The 16916-nt window shown below is 41.9% G+C and overlaps 1 protein-coding gene across 1 annotated transcript; it reads left to right on the top strand.

Annotated features, from left to right (window-relative positions):
- Positions 1-1054: 1054 nt before the first annotated feature.
- On the top strand, positions 1055-15670 carry LOC311242937 (protein eva-1 homolog C; the record flags this gene model as incomplete). Its single annotated transcript, XM_084332001.1, has 8 exons — positions 1055-1151; positions 2951-3162; positions 4048-4171; positions 12736-12888; positions 14479-14622; positions 14784-14861; positions 14942-15022; positions 15273-15670. 8 exons carry the CDS (start codon positions 1055-1057, stop codon positions 15668-15670), a joined length of 1287 nt encoding a protein of 428 aa, XP_084188127.1.
- Positions 15671-16916: the final 1246 nt, after the last annotated feature.

Genomic DNA, 16916 nt, shown 5'->3' with positions numbered 1-16916 from the left:
TTGTCACTGATACACAAAATAGACATAAAATCATGAAATTGTCAGATACACATAAAATAGACATATCAACCCAGTATTTTAGATGTTTACACAATACGGTTGGTAAGAAAGGGGTAAAAAATGAAGTGCTTCAGCACAGCAGTATTTTAGAAGTTTAGTACTGGTCAGAGCCATAGGTCTTTCTCCTATCTGCATTTCCCCCCGTTCTAAGGTACATTATAGGCTACACTGTGAGGATAGTCTAAAAGGAAGACCTTCTGAGTGTTACTGGAACAACGCCACCTGAAACGTGTGACTTGCCACTGGCCTTTCTCTTCCGTTTCCACAGGAAGGAAACAGGAAAGGTCCATCTCGTGGAGATAGATGACCCATATCTCCATTGGACAGCTGGACGCAGAAGCTGGAAGTTACCCCTGGAAAAATGGCTCCTTATCTCCACAAACAGAGCCCTTTACTTGTTGACCATTGGTCCACAGAGAAGGGTGTTAGTGTCTTGATTTTTGCCAGTACACACACGTTAAGGTGAAGATGTTATCTCAGAGAGCAACCAAAACACGCAAGTGAACCCGCATCGCAAGTATCCAGAATCCCCACAGTTTTATATGGCTGACTTTTGGGTTACTCTTGGATATGCCACACATAATGCACATGCACGTCCATATATGCACCCATATGCACGTGTGTGCGCACACACACACACACACACACACACACACACACACACACACACACACACACACACACACACACACACACACACACACACACACACACACACACACACACACACACACACACACACACACACACACACACACACACACACACACACACACACACACACACGCACAGCCTAAGCAACACAAACTTCATTCATTCATTCAACACAAAGCTGTGTGATCTTTTATGGTCGGGTGTGTGTGTGTTTGTGTGTGTAGGGGGGTGGTGGCTATTCTTCAGTAAAAACAATAGCATCATTGACCCACTGACCGCTCGCTCATTCAGTCAGTATATAGCAAAACAAGTCTCTGGTACGTTATGCAGGATTTGCACGATGCTGATTCCATGGAGTTTCTGGAGATCTTGCTGTTTCCTGGCTCTCCTTCTGGCTCTGGACAGACACACTGCTCGGTCTGCTCCCGATTTCTCTGGTGAGTGTGTTTTGACATTCGTAATTGCTTAAGTAAGGGGAATTCTGAACTCTGGTCTGTCCCATTCAGTGCTAGCTAAAGGAAGCTCCTGAAAAACATTGAACCTTCCTTAATTCATCTTCTGCACATCCTGTGTTATAAACAGCTGGAGCAGCTCATAGAGGCCGCGGAGTCAGGGTGAGGCTGTTGAATCTGTCCCCCTCTTTGGTCCTTAAAAATCACCCAGATCAGAATGGGATCAGAATGTTATTTCCACACAAACAAGCGCCCTTATTTAGCCAATCTGTCAAAGTGTACAGGTGTGTTGTATTTTCAAAGTAATAAATAAAATACAAGTGATATTTATTCATGAAGTAGATACTTTAAAGTAGAAACTTTTCATCGCTGTCCATGGCGGTGGGATAGCAGGCGAAAATAAATGGAATGACAGACAGACAGACAGACAATCCCTGCCGGGTTGACTAGGGCAGCCTTTGTCCACGGAACTTCTATCGTCAACACTGCAGCGGGCTCCCTCTGTCTGACCTTGACAGAGATCTGCATCTGTGTTTGGCGCCTAATAATAGTTCATTGTCAGTGAGTGGCTGGTACTGCCTCCCTGTTGCTCCCTGGAGCTGCCACTGAGGTGCACAGAGCAGAATAGGAAAGGAAGACACGCGCAGGGGCCAGGGATAGAGAGCACAATGGGAGGGCAGACTTACTGTACCTCCCTGTCTGTATTCCCTTGTCTCCCCATGTGTTTGCATGCATGTGGTCAGAGTCAAAATGTTGCCGTGGAGAACTGCACCCAGTGCTTGGGACACCACCCATTGGCAACCAGGGTTGGGTAGCAGGGTGTGGAAAATGTATCTAGTAATAAGTTGAACTGTATCTATTGCCATTACTTTTTGAATGCTTTATTAATAAAGTGTGAGTCAACCAATCATCTTCTGTTTCGTTAACAAGTCACCAGACATGATAATAGCCTAGTAATTAGGTTAAAATATAAAAAACCCTATGACTGTCGTCATGTTCATATTTCTTTAATACATTGACTGCCAGAGTTTCTATAGAACAGTCTGCAGCCAATGCCAGGGTTTTTGCGCATTCTGACTAATCTTTCAAAACCCACACAATATTCTGTGATATGACTATGAACACATGAAATATCTCAAAAGACAGATTAGGATCTCTACTTTCATCAGAAAAAAGTGAGTTTCTAGCATGTTCCGTTCTTTAGTTATTGGTAGTTGAATATAGCTTGTGGTGTGATTCCAGTATGATTCAGTACCTGAGTGGGTAGGTCTATATCATACCATGAGATAAAGGACATACTGTATCAAACCACTCCCCACTAAGATTAGATAACAGGGTGGGTTTGACCAGTAGGCTACCATATTGTTCACTTTTCAATGGGACTATATAGCAGTGGGTTTGGCATCAATGAGACTATTACCACTGCACAATGCACATTTCTCATATTTTACAGCTATTGTTTCCCCCATTCTTTCAAAATGTATTTTATTGTTAAAACCCTAAACAATTCCCATATCAGAGCTTTTAAAAATAGACATCCTCAATTGAACCCTTGCACTGAAGAACTGAAGAAGAAGAAAGTCATACAGCTCTACCTCCTGAGCCTCTGTCGCCCCCATGTATTTGTATTTGTAGTTTTAAAATCTTTAACTATGAATGAACACAACACTCAAATGGACTTATATGGTTCTTTGTCCGAGGTACTCGATTATACAAAGGATATACTGTATAATTGTATATGCAGCTGGATCACGGGAGGATGGTTGTGCTCTCTTGTGTTTTAGAGTACCTTCATACAATCCTGAAGAACCACACTGCCCATGCATGTGAGGGAGACACCCTCACCATCAAATGTCCCTCCAGGACCTCTGTAGCCGTCCAATCAGCATTCTACGGACGGCGTGTCCCGAACCAGCACTTATGTCCCTCTGCTGAGACAAACACGACTGTCAAGGAGGAGGAGGACACTGAATGTACTTCCCCTGTTGCTATCGAGGTACTCAAGGCCAGTGGTGGAGGAAGTACAGTATACAAACCCTTTACTGAAGTAGGAATTCCATGATAAAGTCAAAAGTATTGAAGTATTTGGTACGGAATATACTCAATCAAAGGAAAAGTACATATTGAGTGACATTGTTTGTATTTCAACGCTTCATATAAATGTAAAGTAAGTAAAAAGTATGATATTTCTTGTGCAGTGGAATAAAGTATAAAGTTCTCTCAAATGGAAAAATACAAAGTAATATAAAGTTCAAGTTTGATTTGATTTGATGTTTTTTATTTTCGTGTCTTACATACAGGTGTATGCCCAGCCCATATGGGCTTACAAGACACATAACAATAAGTATAATATACTTGACCAATTACTTGACAAATGACATATAGACCAAGATGGCTACAAGAAAAAGAAAATACAAGAAAATACAATAAAACGTAATATAACACAAGCTGTACGCAATGTATGTAAACAAAGAAACAAGAGGAATTCAAATACAATTATATAGGATATAGTGTGTTTTGTCTCAAGTGCCATGCTTTCTCCAAAAATCCTGCAAAACTGAAGATGTCCTCCACAAAAAAAAACTCAACATACAACTCTCAGACTGCCAAAACAAATCCGGATTTACAATTTGAATTTTCTCAAATAAAGCCCTCCTCAAAGCGGTATACAAAGGGCAATAAAAAACTAAATGATATGTAATATACTCAATAAAGTCAGGAATATAGTGAATAACTTGGTTTGTGTCTGAATTTCAACAAGAAAATAAACAAAATAATGTTATCTAACTCGCACCCATCAAATCAAATCATGGGGTCTCATGGTAGATGAAAATATTCAAAGCAGTGCCAGGATTATCCTTCATGCTTTCTTGCCTCGCAGAAAGTGGTGTCAGAATGTCAGGATCGCCGCTCCTGTCACATCCCAGTCATTAGTCCTGTGTTTGGACAAGACCCCTGCCCACTCACCAGCAAATACCTCCTAGTTTCCTACAAGTGCCGCCCAGGTAGAACACATAATCCTCATTCATTATCTGTCTGTTGAGCCAGGCTGGACGGGTTGTTGGTATTTACTTTGTTTGTGTTTAGTTTGTACTGACAAGTCTGTCATTATCACATTTTTTACTTTTCTCATTTGTGTAGGTTGATTATTTTTCTTTGATGTGTGTGTGTGTCTGTAAGTGTATATGTACTGTATGTATTGTATGTATGCATGTGTATATATATATATACATACATTTATACATACATATATACTTACACATACACACACACAAATGAGTGTCTAAAATGCATACGTACATAACATATGTGTGTGTGTATATTATATATACACATATATATTTTACATACATGTATGCATTTTACTGTACTGTATTGTATTTCTATGTTCAGGCCCCAGGAAGACTAGAGGCACACTTACTGTAATGGGGATCCTTAAAAACACAACACATAAAACAGTATGTGGGGGATCTATATGATGGAAGTGATTTCCCCAACTTAGCCTGTGTAGTAAAATCCCACAGACCTTATACAATAATTAGAGGTTATTGTAGCACAATACAATGAGATTGATTGTCTGAAAGGAGGAGGAAAGATTCATACTTGATAGAATGGTTGGTCCCCACATCTGGCTTAATGCAGATGAAGAATAAAACGTGTACGCCAGACAAACCAGAATTGTAGTTCAACTCAGCTGATTTATTTGATCAGAGCCAGGAGTTCAAGGTGAATAGAAGGTTGACTTCTACATACAACAGATGATCAGAGAATATTTAACAGCTGTCTGTTGTACAGAAATATCACAATCAGGTTTGCATCCCAAACCTAAATACTGCACCTCAAACAGTCACTTGGTTAACATAATTTGAACATACATGGTTTACTGTACACATTATACATGAGTAAATCTGGTTTACAGATCAGGGATCTGTACAACATTACTCTAATCTATAAACAACCATTTGGTGTTTCCCATGATTTTACTCACGTACAATGCATCAGCTCACGGTTGTTTCTGGGTGGTTTCGAAGCGGTGGGGGAGCCCCCAGACCCCTGGTTGGGTCCGAGAGCCCCTGAATAACCCTGTGTAGGGCCCTATATACTATCATTTCTAGCCAATAATACATATGGCTGGTCCAATCCTAGCGTCTTCTTGTGGGGGGTGTCCTGTGGGCGCTGGCAGCCCCTCCCTCTGGGTTTCTCTGGGGGGAGGCTGGCTGCCCCCCCCTTTGATCTCCCGTGTGGATCTTGACTCAATACCCAGAGGGGGACGCTAGTGGCCCCCGTCAGTGTCTTCCTGATTGGGTCTGTCCCTACAGAAATCTCCTCTTAAATGAATAATATATAACTTTAACATTCCTTCTATATGGCTATAGATGTCTAATATCATCCAAGTACAGTCAGTGCTTTCTAAGACTGATACCAGACATCATATTATACCTTTTGATACTAAACAGTTGATTAATAGATTACTTTGTCTGTGAGTTAGTGTTCATGCTTCAACAAGTCTAAACTGGTCTGCCTTGTGGTCAACCCAGCTTTCTCTGATCAGCATTTACATATAGTCAGTTCGAGAAGGTGTTGTTTGTTCTCTTAATTTAGTCATTGCTTGAGTGGGGGTTGAAATGACTGTTGCAGCTGTTATCTGATGCAGCTGTCTCAACTGACAGTTGAGACTGTTTCGCCACTTAGTCCACTCTGCTATTGAAAGGTACATCTGGCTTTATATTTATGGTTCTCCAATTTATTCACACATATTAATTATGAAATTCCAAGGCAATATTACCACATTTCCCCACTTTGACAATTCTCATTGTCACATACTGTATATTGACTTGATTTTCTATACATACTAACCATACAATATAATAATAAAAATCATTTTTTCAAAATTTTCTCACATTTTTCTTTTTTCTCATAATTTTTCTTTTTCATTATTCTTTGGTACATATCATCAATTAGTTTCTTCTTGTCTTCTTCTTTTCTCCCCCACATTCCCCTGACTATGGCCCCCTCCCGGGGAATCCTGGTGACCCCTTCATCCAGATCCCCAATTAAACTATTCTGCCTTTAATGAAACAGTGTTTACCACCTACTATCATCAGGCTCTGTTCCTCTGGGCTCACAGCCAGAGGCTTATTTGTTGAAAACAATTAAAACAATGTAATCTAAACATTACATATTAAAGTAAAACACAATTTTTTTTTTTTAAATTATGGTATCCGTTGACATGATCTGTGGAGACACAGAGATTATTCTTCATTCTTTCATACATTTTGCTTCTCCTCTCCTGTTAATTCTTTTTCCAAGTCAGCCCAATCACATTTTGCATAATCAACCCAGTTGGTCTTCTCACCTCTCCCCCCTTTTATGAACATCCCTATGGACATAAACCTTACCCGCTTTGCGCACAGACGGACAGGGAGGGAGGAGCATCACGCAAGGGAAAAAAAATGTCCACCACGTCGGCCATAACCTACACCTTACTCTTTACTCTAACTATGTGTATGTGTTTAGTTTAGTACTCTTGCGTTGTGTCATAATCTATATCAGTCATTACCGTTCAGTCACTTCCCGTCCAACACACCAATCAATCACACAGAGGCCCTTGTTCAACGCTTTGGTTGCACAGTCTCCGACCGTTTTCGCCCCCCCCCCCTTCACCCCATGTCGGCCAGCCTCAGCTGAAGCCACTGTTTTTAGGCCTGGACCTCGTCATTCTGTCCCATGACTGTATTTCCATGGATCTACAGACGAACGACTCCGTCAGTCTGGAGGTATGTCTCAACCTCCGGCCTTTGTATTCGGGGCTTATATTGAAGGAGGGGTAGAGTCCCAAGCGACCTCTCTTCATAATCCAACAATCTCCCACAGGAACTGACTGAACGGGTCACACCATCGTGTCATAATCTAATGAAATGTATTCCTACACATTTTCCCCATGATCCCCCCCTTGTGACGGTCCATCCTCCCTCTCCGACTGAACTGCAAGGGAACAAAAACACAGAACAAATTTTCCTTATACAATATGTCAAATATTTCTCAAGAGACACCAAATGTTTAATCATTATGCAAAACGTAATGGGACTACTTAACTGCCATCGATCTGCCCCAATGCATCCCACGCTCCAACAGTCCTCTCCTCAGATCATGACAGAGAAACAACAAACAAAACGCAAATAATCAAAAAAACATTCCAACAGATGTCGCATGTAGACCACCTCAACGGTTATTAAAAAAGAAAAGAAAAGAAATTTAAAACCTTTCAAGCCAGCACAGTCACCCTCTACAGGCTCCATTCACACCCATTCAGGCCACACAATCATAGATAAAAATAGAAAAGAAATCCAAAAATTTAAATTCAATACCTCATCCCTACAAAACATTCAACAGAAATCAAATCAAATGCAGTAAAACAAATGATATGAAACAAATGATAATGGTATAACCCAAGTGGTTCGATACACTCCTTACCTAAACACATTTTGTTATTTTTAAGACTAGTCTCACCTTCATGCATGTGTGACCAAATTGTGTGAATGTGTGTCTGTGTGTGTCTGTGTGCGTGTGTGTGTGTCTGTGTGTGTGCGTGTGTGTGTGTGTGTGTGTGTGTCTGTGTGTGTGTGTGTGTGTGTGTGTGTGAATGTGAATGGGTGTGTGTGTGTGTGTGTGTGTGTGTGAATGTGAATGGGTGTGTGTGTGTGTGCCTGTGTGTGAATGGGTAGACAAAGCCCTCTTTGCCCCCATCCCCCGCTCAATCATTCACTAAAGGACATCTCAATCTCACACATACATACAAAAATTAAACTCAAATAAAAAATACCATCTGTACCAGCTCAACCAAAATTACGAGCTCCAGTAATCATTCATATTAAACATACATTTCTCTCATACACTCGTTAATCAACCACAGACCGACAATGGGTTAGTGCCCCTGCGCTCATCTCTTCTACTCTCTCATCCGGCTACACTCATCCCTGGCTAATACAATTCACACTTAATTTCTACACTCCTACCCTTACTTCAAAGATGGACTGGACCCATCCTAAATTTAGAACCATCCCTGCCGTCCAGTGCACAGACAGTTTCAAATTATTCCCTTATCAACCAGTTAACTCTCATAAGTCATAACCCCAAATGAATGCCACTTTCTTGATTGTTTCACTCACTTAACCCAGCTGTGTCCTGTATTAGCTCGCTTCCTGTCTCAACATTTCCCCTGTCATAAAAATAACTGCCAACTGTTCTCTCACTCTACAACTGTCTCCTGCATCTTCACCTCTCTCTCCTGTTGCATCTAATCTCACGTCATCCTGTCATAAAAGAACAAACAGCCATTGTAAACAACAGCTGTACATCCTGACCCCCCTTCTGGGCCTATTGGCCCGCCTCAAAAGGATTCCTACCCCCCTGGGTAATACAACCCTTCATCTGTAAACATTAAACGGTTAATCACACTTTTCATTCCCCAGGGGCAGCTGTCCCCTAGAGTCTAAACGTAGTACACCATCATACAGTCATCAAAATAGCATATAAACCAAACGTAGTTACCATACAATATACAATACTGTGCAGTGTACTAATATACAATACTATATAGTGCAAGGCATAACAAGCATCAGTAAATTATCCTGCTCCACAACCGGGCTTGTATCAAATTTCACTATAAAACATTTAGCAACTAATATAAACATTACCCTATTTAAATCAATGGTGTCATTAAAGCTATATCAAGTGTCTTACATCAAGCTACATAAAACACAACATTATTATCCTCAAGCTTACCATTGTACACGTTACACAAATTTAAAAAACTGGAAATGTCCATCAACTCTAATTATCATACATGTAGGCATCCTCCATTTCAGCATAACTTTTGTAGTGGTTAGCCCTAAATGCTCCTTTCTTCATACACATGTGATAAATTGATTTTACTGCAAGCATTGTGTAACTTTAGTGTAGAGCCATTTTCCTATAACTACTCTCAAACTACCGTTTATATCATGTATGCAATAAAAGTTATGATGTATCCTAACACGGGTGACTGACTATCTGATGAATTGAAAATGGGGGACCCTGATGTAAACAAGACAAAAGTCTTCCTTGGGTCTGCATCCCCTTAACAATTGTGTGTATTGAGCTGTACCATCACCCCTAACCTAACCACTATACATGTTACATCCCTTCCCCTGCTTACACAAAAATACAATGCACACATATACAAACACCGCCATATTACATAATGCAGAAAATCCTCTTACCCGTTTCTATCCTCTGAGCGAACTATTCCGAATGCACGAGACCCCATCCACGTTGTACCGCGCATGCGCAGTGGCAACCGAAGCGGCTGTTAACGTTGCTATGACAACCAAGGTCTGCCACGACAACATAATAACATGCCCCGATATCCATAATCTGCCACGACATCTATCACGCTTCTCTACCCCTTCCCCAACATCATTCTCAAAACTCGAAACGTGAAATCTGCCGCCCCCAAACGCCACAAAACAACGGCATGCAAGCTAACTAGTCTTAGCCAGCTCTAATGCGACGTTCAAGGCCCTCACGGGAGCCGTGCTTTTCAAGATCCGTTCATCCACGCAATTCGCTCAGTACCATCCAAAGCATAAACAATTCACACAAGCTTCAAATAGCCAACCACTCCAATAGAAAACAATTTTTAAAACATCCACACCAACCAACGCCGCACACATAGTTCAACACGAACCCTTTCTCCTACCTTCTCCGCCTCACTCCATAGCACCGCGAACGTTACATACTCTCCACAACACCATGACGTCACCAAGCAGCGAATCCTCAATATCATTTACCACGTTACCGCATTAATAATAACCCTCAAAACGGCCACAATTTTGCCACCTTGCGTCTCAACCGCCTCTTACTTGTAATCGCCGCCACAGTGTTTAATCAATTCTCTCATAACGCCATCGTAACGTCCCCAGCTTCACCGCGGACTTTTCCACAGAGCTAGCCAGCTCCAACCAACAGCAGGGACTCGCCTCAAACATAATATGTCCGTTGGTCATTAAAATATCATAACAAAACCATTAAGTACTTATCAGTCAGTTCGACCGAATCGTTTTTGTATCACAGCGAACGTAATTAATCAACAGGCCGGTTTCGCTCAAGAGAACGTACTACGCACCCTGAACACGCCGGCACCCTACATCTCCATTAACTACTACGTTTTAATCCTGCAATCGCACAGACCCCTGCGCTGATCATGCCAGGGTCAACAACCTTTCACCATACTTGACTCGTATGTTCTGAAATAGTAACAGAACCCTTAGCCCGACGCAATTATGCCCATACTGACCCGTCACTCACGGTCCCCGTCCCGCTATCTGTGACTACAAGCAGGGACACAATGCACCTTGGACCCAGCTCCCCTTCCATTTCAGAACAGTCAAATCTCCTCGTCTTACCTGCGCCCTCTTCCTGAGAATAATTTTAGGGCAATTATATACTCAGAACGCGCCCCTGTCGTATACAACAGAATAACCGTGCTTCCTAGCAAGAAAAGCCTTTTACCTGCCGTCATGCGACGCTAGCTCCCACAACATGACCAGATAGTCTGTGCGCCACCACCCTTCCTGGTGCAACTCCCCCGTATAGTTCATAACGTACATTCCATACGAGTTAACTAACCCCCGTGGCCCGCTGGGCCGAGACCGGCCTCCTGTGTCTGAATGAACACACAAACACAAAAAGCCTACGTTTGCATGTTCACTGCACAACAAGCGCGATCGTCATACCTCCGGACACACAAGCTAAAATATTGTTGTTGTTGATATAGTCTGTTTTCAGTATAAAGCAGTTCTTTGTTGTCCTGGCTGACAAAACAAAGCAGTCTGTTTTTAATAATATTGCATTTACCGCTCCAGTTGTTCCCACCGCAACCCCCAACCCTGCATGCAGACGCCATATTCACCGCGGGCCCCAAACAGTGGCGTACACAACCAACCTCCATCCCTCCCTCCTCCATTCAGACAACAAGCACATCGTTAATTACTTCAAACGCAGCAACACCCCAGCTCTTTTGCCCCGTGTCCCCAACACACCGCACGGTCCAGATATGATACATATAACAAGACCCTACCGCACCTTTTCAGGGGGAGACACAAAGGGGTAGGGCAACACGGCACCATTTCTGTAGTAAAATCCCACAGACCTTATACAATAATTAGAGGTTATTGTAGCACAATACAATGAGATTGATTGTCTGAAAGGAGGAGGAAAGATTCATACTTGATAGAATGGTTGGTCCCCACATCTGGCTTAATGCAGATGAAGAATAAAACGTGTACGCCAGACAAACCAGAATTGTAGTTCAACTCAGCTGATTTATTTGATCAGAGCCAGGAGTTCAAGGTGAATAGAAGGTTGACTTCTACATACAACAGATGATCAGAGAATATTTAACAGCTGTCTGTTGTACAGAAATATCACAATCAGGTTTGCATCCCAAACCTAAATACTGCACCTCAAACAGTCACTTGGTTAACATAATTTGAACATACATGGTTTACTGTACACATTATACATGAGTAAATCTGGTTTACAGATCAGGGATCTGTACAACATTACTCTAATCTATAAACAACCATTTGGTGTTTCCCATGATTTTACTCACGTACAATGCATCAGCTCACGGTTGTTTCTGGGTGGTTTCGAAGCGGTGGGGGAGCCCCCAGACCCCTGGTTGGGTCCGAGAGCCCCTGAATAACCCTGTGTAGGGCCCTATATACTATCATTTCTAGCCAATAATACATATGGCTGGTCCAATCCTAGCGTCTTCTTGTGGGGGGTGTCCTGTGGGCGCTGGCAGCCCCTCCCTCTGGGTTTCTCTGGGGGGAGGCTGGCTGCCCCCCCCTTTGATCTCCCGTGTGGATCTTGACTCAATACCCAGAGGGGGACGCTAGTGGCCCCCGTCAGTGTCTTCCTGATTGGGTCTGTCCCTACAGAAATCTCCTCTTAAATGAATAATATATAACTTTAACATTCCTTCTATATGGCTATAGATGTCTAATATCATCCAAGTACAGTCAGTGCTTTCTAAGACTGATACCAGACATCATATTATACCTTTTGATACTAAACAGTTGATTAATAGATTACTTTGTCTGTGAGTTAGTGTTCATGCTTCAACAAGTCTAAACTGGTCTGCCTTGTGGTCAACCCAGCTTTCTCTGATCAGCATTTACATATAGTCAGTTCGAGAAGGTGTTGTTTGTTCTCTTAATTTAGTCATTGCTTGAGTGGGGGTTGAAATGACTGTTGCAGCTGTTATCTGATGCAGCTGTCTCAACTGACAGTTGAGACTGTTTCGCCACTTAGTCCACTCTGCTATTGAAAGGTACATCTGGCTTTATATTTATGGTTCTCCAATTTATTCACACATATTAATTATGAAATTCCAAGGCAATATTACCACACCTGGTAATTTATAACAACTTTTCCACATCCGACAGCTTACATTATATTTGATTAATAATTTCCTGCATGCATGTGTCCTTGTGTGTATTATATATTTTTTTTTCTTCCTCAGAGCACCACCGTAACAGGTTGGTGTGTGAAAATGAGCGTCTAAGGCTGATGTGTAAGAATAACACCGTCCTGGCCATCTACTCTGCCACGTTTGGACACCTACTCCATGGAAGCCCCAACTGCCCTCAGGACACACGGCTACAGACTGACATGGGTCTGAAACTTGAGCACCATCTAGTGGTCAAATACTGGGACAAAAGACGTGAATAGTATCTGTGTCTTATCTGTTATAAAAAAAAAACACAACATACATTGATGCATTGCTAAATAATATATACACCGAGTAGCCACTTCATTGGGTGCATTTGTATACCTGCAGGTTAAATCAGCCAAGCATCAGCCAATCAATTTATTAGTCCAGAACACCAAACCCTGCTCGTTTCCCTATAGCTGTTGCCAAGAAAACTATCCTCTTAAACTGGAAGACAAGAAAAAATTTGAATACTGGGCAATGGTTGGGCCTTCTCTCAAATTACATATCACAGGAAACAATCTCAACCGTGGATCACATCGAAGTCTCACAATTTAATAACATCTGGGAATTGCTTGTGGACAGGGAGTAGTAGGGATGTCCGATATTATCGTCCGATATTGGCATTAAAATGTGATATCGGAAAATATCGGTATCGATTAATTTTCTTTATTTTTTTTACATTTATTTAACCTTTATTTACCCAGGCAAGCAAGTAAGAACAGATTCTGATTTTATTTATTGTCAAAAGTATGCATAATGTTGTGTTAATTCCACAACAAGAGATATGTAATGTTAATTACCTGAAATTACCCCTCAAAAAAGGGCCGGGAAAAAAGAAAAAAGAAAAGAATTATTAAAAAGAAATCAGCCAAGCATGTGACTCAATGCATAAAACCATGCAGACATGGTCAAGATGTTCAGTTGTTGTTGAGACGGAACATCAGAAAGGGGAAGAAATGAGATTCTAGGTGACTTTGACCGTGGAACGTTTGTTGGAGCCAAGCAAAGTGGTTTATCTCAGAAACTGCTGATCTCCTGGGATTTTCACACAACAATCTCTGAAGTTTACAGAGAATGTGTACGAAAAACCAAAAACATCCAGTCAGCGGAAGTTCTGTGGGAAAGAACTCCTTGTTAACGAGAGAGGTCAGCGGAGAATGGTCAGATTGGTTTAAGTTGACAAAAAGATGTGGTTAACTCAAATAAGCACACGTTACAACAGCAGTGGTATGTGGAAGAGCATCTCTGAACACACAACACTTGGAACATTGAAGTGGACGGGCCACAGCAGCAGAAGACCACACTGGATTCCACCCCCTGCCTAATAGAGTGACCCCCGAGTGCACATTGTGCAGTTACAGTCCAGTTCACTTAAAGGTAGAATATGTAATGCCGTCAAACTGCAACCTCTAGGGGATCCGCTTGGTACTGCACGTTATTGACATTTGTTGGTTTTGTTCTGATGTGTGGGTTGGAGTTGAGTGAGATAGGGGAGGGGATGTTATTGCCGTCCACACCTCAGATACTCCCAAGAGAGGTGTGGAGACATTCACAGTATAAATAATAAGTTACTAAAATCCAACACAATCCCAAAAAGAAATGTAAACAAAGTGCAACACCAAGCGGGGCTCTTTTGCCTAGAAGTCACTGTTTGATGGCATTACAGATTCTACCTTTCACTATTCACTATACACCATTGCATATCCGTGCTCTCTTGATGGTGTATACCGGTATATAGTATTTTAACATTAAGCTACATCTATCTCTCAGAGTGCCTGTCACCGTCGGCTCTGAGGAAGGTGTCACGCAGGTGTCACGGCAGGGCTAGCTGCTCAGTGTTGGCGGACACTCAGACCTTTGGGGACCCCTGCTTCGCTGGTACCAGAAAGCACCTGCGGGTGTCCTTCACGTGTGGTGAGTGACACAGGGTGGGGTGGAGGCTACTGGTTGTGATGGAGTGCAGGGCGGTGCTTCAGGTCTCTAATGCGTGACTTTTGGATGAAAAATGTGTAAACGCTGCATACAACAATGTCTTCTCCTTAGGACGGCTCTCTCATTTGCCATTTGCTTCCCAGTGCCGCGATATCTTCTGGAGGATGTGGTTCGTGGGTCCGAGACACCGGATCCTTTCTTGATCTCAGATTACACACATGGTAAGAATATGAACAGAGTATACATGGTTTTCTAGCATGCAGACTCTCACTTCTGAGCACAGGCCCCTTTTCACCTGCAGGCGGATGGTACACTGGCCCCATCACCAGGCCTCAAAATGTGCTTTTAACCAACTCTCTGGAGGTCTTTGAAAAAATACTGGGTATGTTCCACTGACTGGTAAAGATGTGAAGCTATGGGGTGACCTCATAGCATGTATATGTTTGTCAACAATATTGCTGTAGGTTTGTTTTGTTAAGTCCAAACTATCTATGTGTAATCAAAATAGAAGCACATAATTTCAACATGATTACCAGTATGTACTTGCATTACCCTGAACACACCATTTCTTGTTGGTCGCATCCTGTAAAGCTAGTTTCACTCCTGACCACCGGTGTATACCTCCCTCCCAGGTCTCCCAGAGAGAGTCGCTCTGTACTTTGTCTCTGGGATCTGCGCCGGTCTGGTATTCCTTCTCTGCCTGTTTGGCCTGCGCTCCACGATAGTGAGGGACGTCAAGGATCTGGTGTCTGAGCTGGGCGATGAGCTGAAGGCATCTCGCCGACAACGCCGGGAACTCATGGAAGACCTGTACGAGGATGATATTTCGGACGCCTCGTCCTTCCGCCGCCTCACACAATTCTACCGCATGGCAGACGCCAATTCTACCTCACAGCACACGTCCACTCTGACGGTGGAGATGGTGGAGCGCCAGGCGGAAGTGGAAAGGGACCCGCCCAACGGAGACATCTGGCCACACAGAGACTCCAGCCCTTATGCCATTCACAAGATCAAGGTCTGCAATACCTGATTGATTGATTGATTGATTGATTGAACATTTTATTAACAGATTGCAGAATGGGTACAATACAGTACAGCTCAATACACACAATTGTTAAGGGGATGCAGACCAGAGAAAGACTTTCGTCTTGTTTACATCAGGGTCCCCCATTTTCAATTCATCTGAGAATCCAAACAGATTAATGAAACAAGAAGAACCCTCCTCACAGTGGTGGAAAGTAACTAAGTATTTAAGTATTGTAACTGCTGTAAGTACAATTTCAAGCTACTTGTATTTTGCAAGAGTAATTTCATTTTATGGAACTTTACTCCACTACATTTCAAAGGAAATATTGTATTTTTTACTCCACTAACTTGAACCCATCACTAGTTACTTTGAAGAAAAGGATTTTGCATAGAAAACATGGCAGAAATGTATGAATATGATATACTTTCACAGAGCATATAATCAGAGCAGCATAACTGGACCACATACCACTTTAACATAACCTTTAGAGGTCAATGGTTCGAGGCTTGAATGTTCCCAAGCACTGGAATACACACATGTCATGTAGAATGCATACTTTTACTTTAGATACTCAAGTACATTCAACAGCAAATACTTCTCTACTTTTACTTAAGTAGAATTTGAATGGAGGACTTTTACCAGAGTACTCATTTATCTGGGTATACGTTTTCTTAAGTAAAGGAACGGTCTACTTCTTCCACCACTGCCTCCACAACAAAACTGTAAATGTGTGAAAAACTGTAAAAACGGGAAAAACAGCTATTATTTCTCATTAATGGTGTTTGTATTCACTGTAGTCTTTGACTTCCTAACAATTAGAATCACACAGACGGGTGAACATGGATGCCTGCTGTTTTTGATAATCATTTAACATAAGCCCTGCCGTCTCTTATCACAACATTGATTAGATAAATTGCAATCTTATGCGCTGCCAGTAGATGACACCCTACTCATACTCAGCTGGTCCACTGATTCAGCCTCAGTTAATTTATCTGTTGTTTCCAAGAAAGACATATGGACTATTTATGTTTTCATATTGTTCAGTGTCAATGTAAGTACTTTTTTTTACTAATAAAGATTGTGTGAACAATTTTGGAAACTGCTCAATCTATCATAATATAAACAGAGATGGAATAAGTACTATATTACTCAACTATTAGTCTAGTTCAATCTCACTTAAACTTGAGTAATTTTCTACATGAGTACTGTTACTGCTACTTAAGTAAAAGTTGTACTTTTGTATTTAGTA

Source organism: Notolepis coatsorum, assembly GCF_963971535.1.
Source record: "Notolepis coatsorum genome assembly, chromosome: 16".
Lineage (NCBI taxonomy): Eukaryota > Metazoa > Chordata > Actinopteri > Aulopiformes > Paralepididae > Notolepis > Notolepis coatsorum.
The sequence above is the reverse complement of the archived record's forward strand: the minus strand, read 5'-3'. Positions and strand labels throughout refer to the sequence as shown.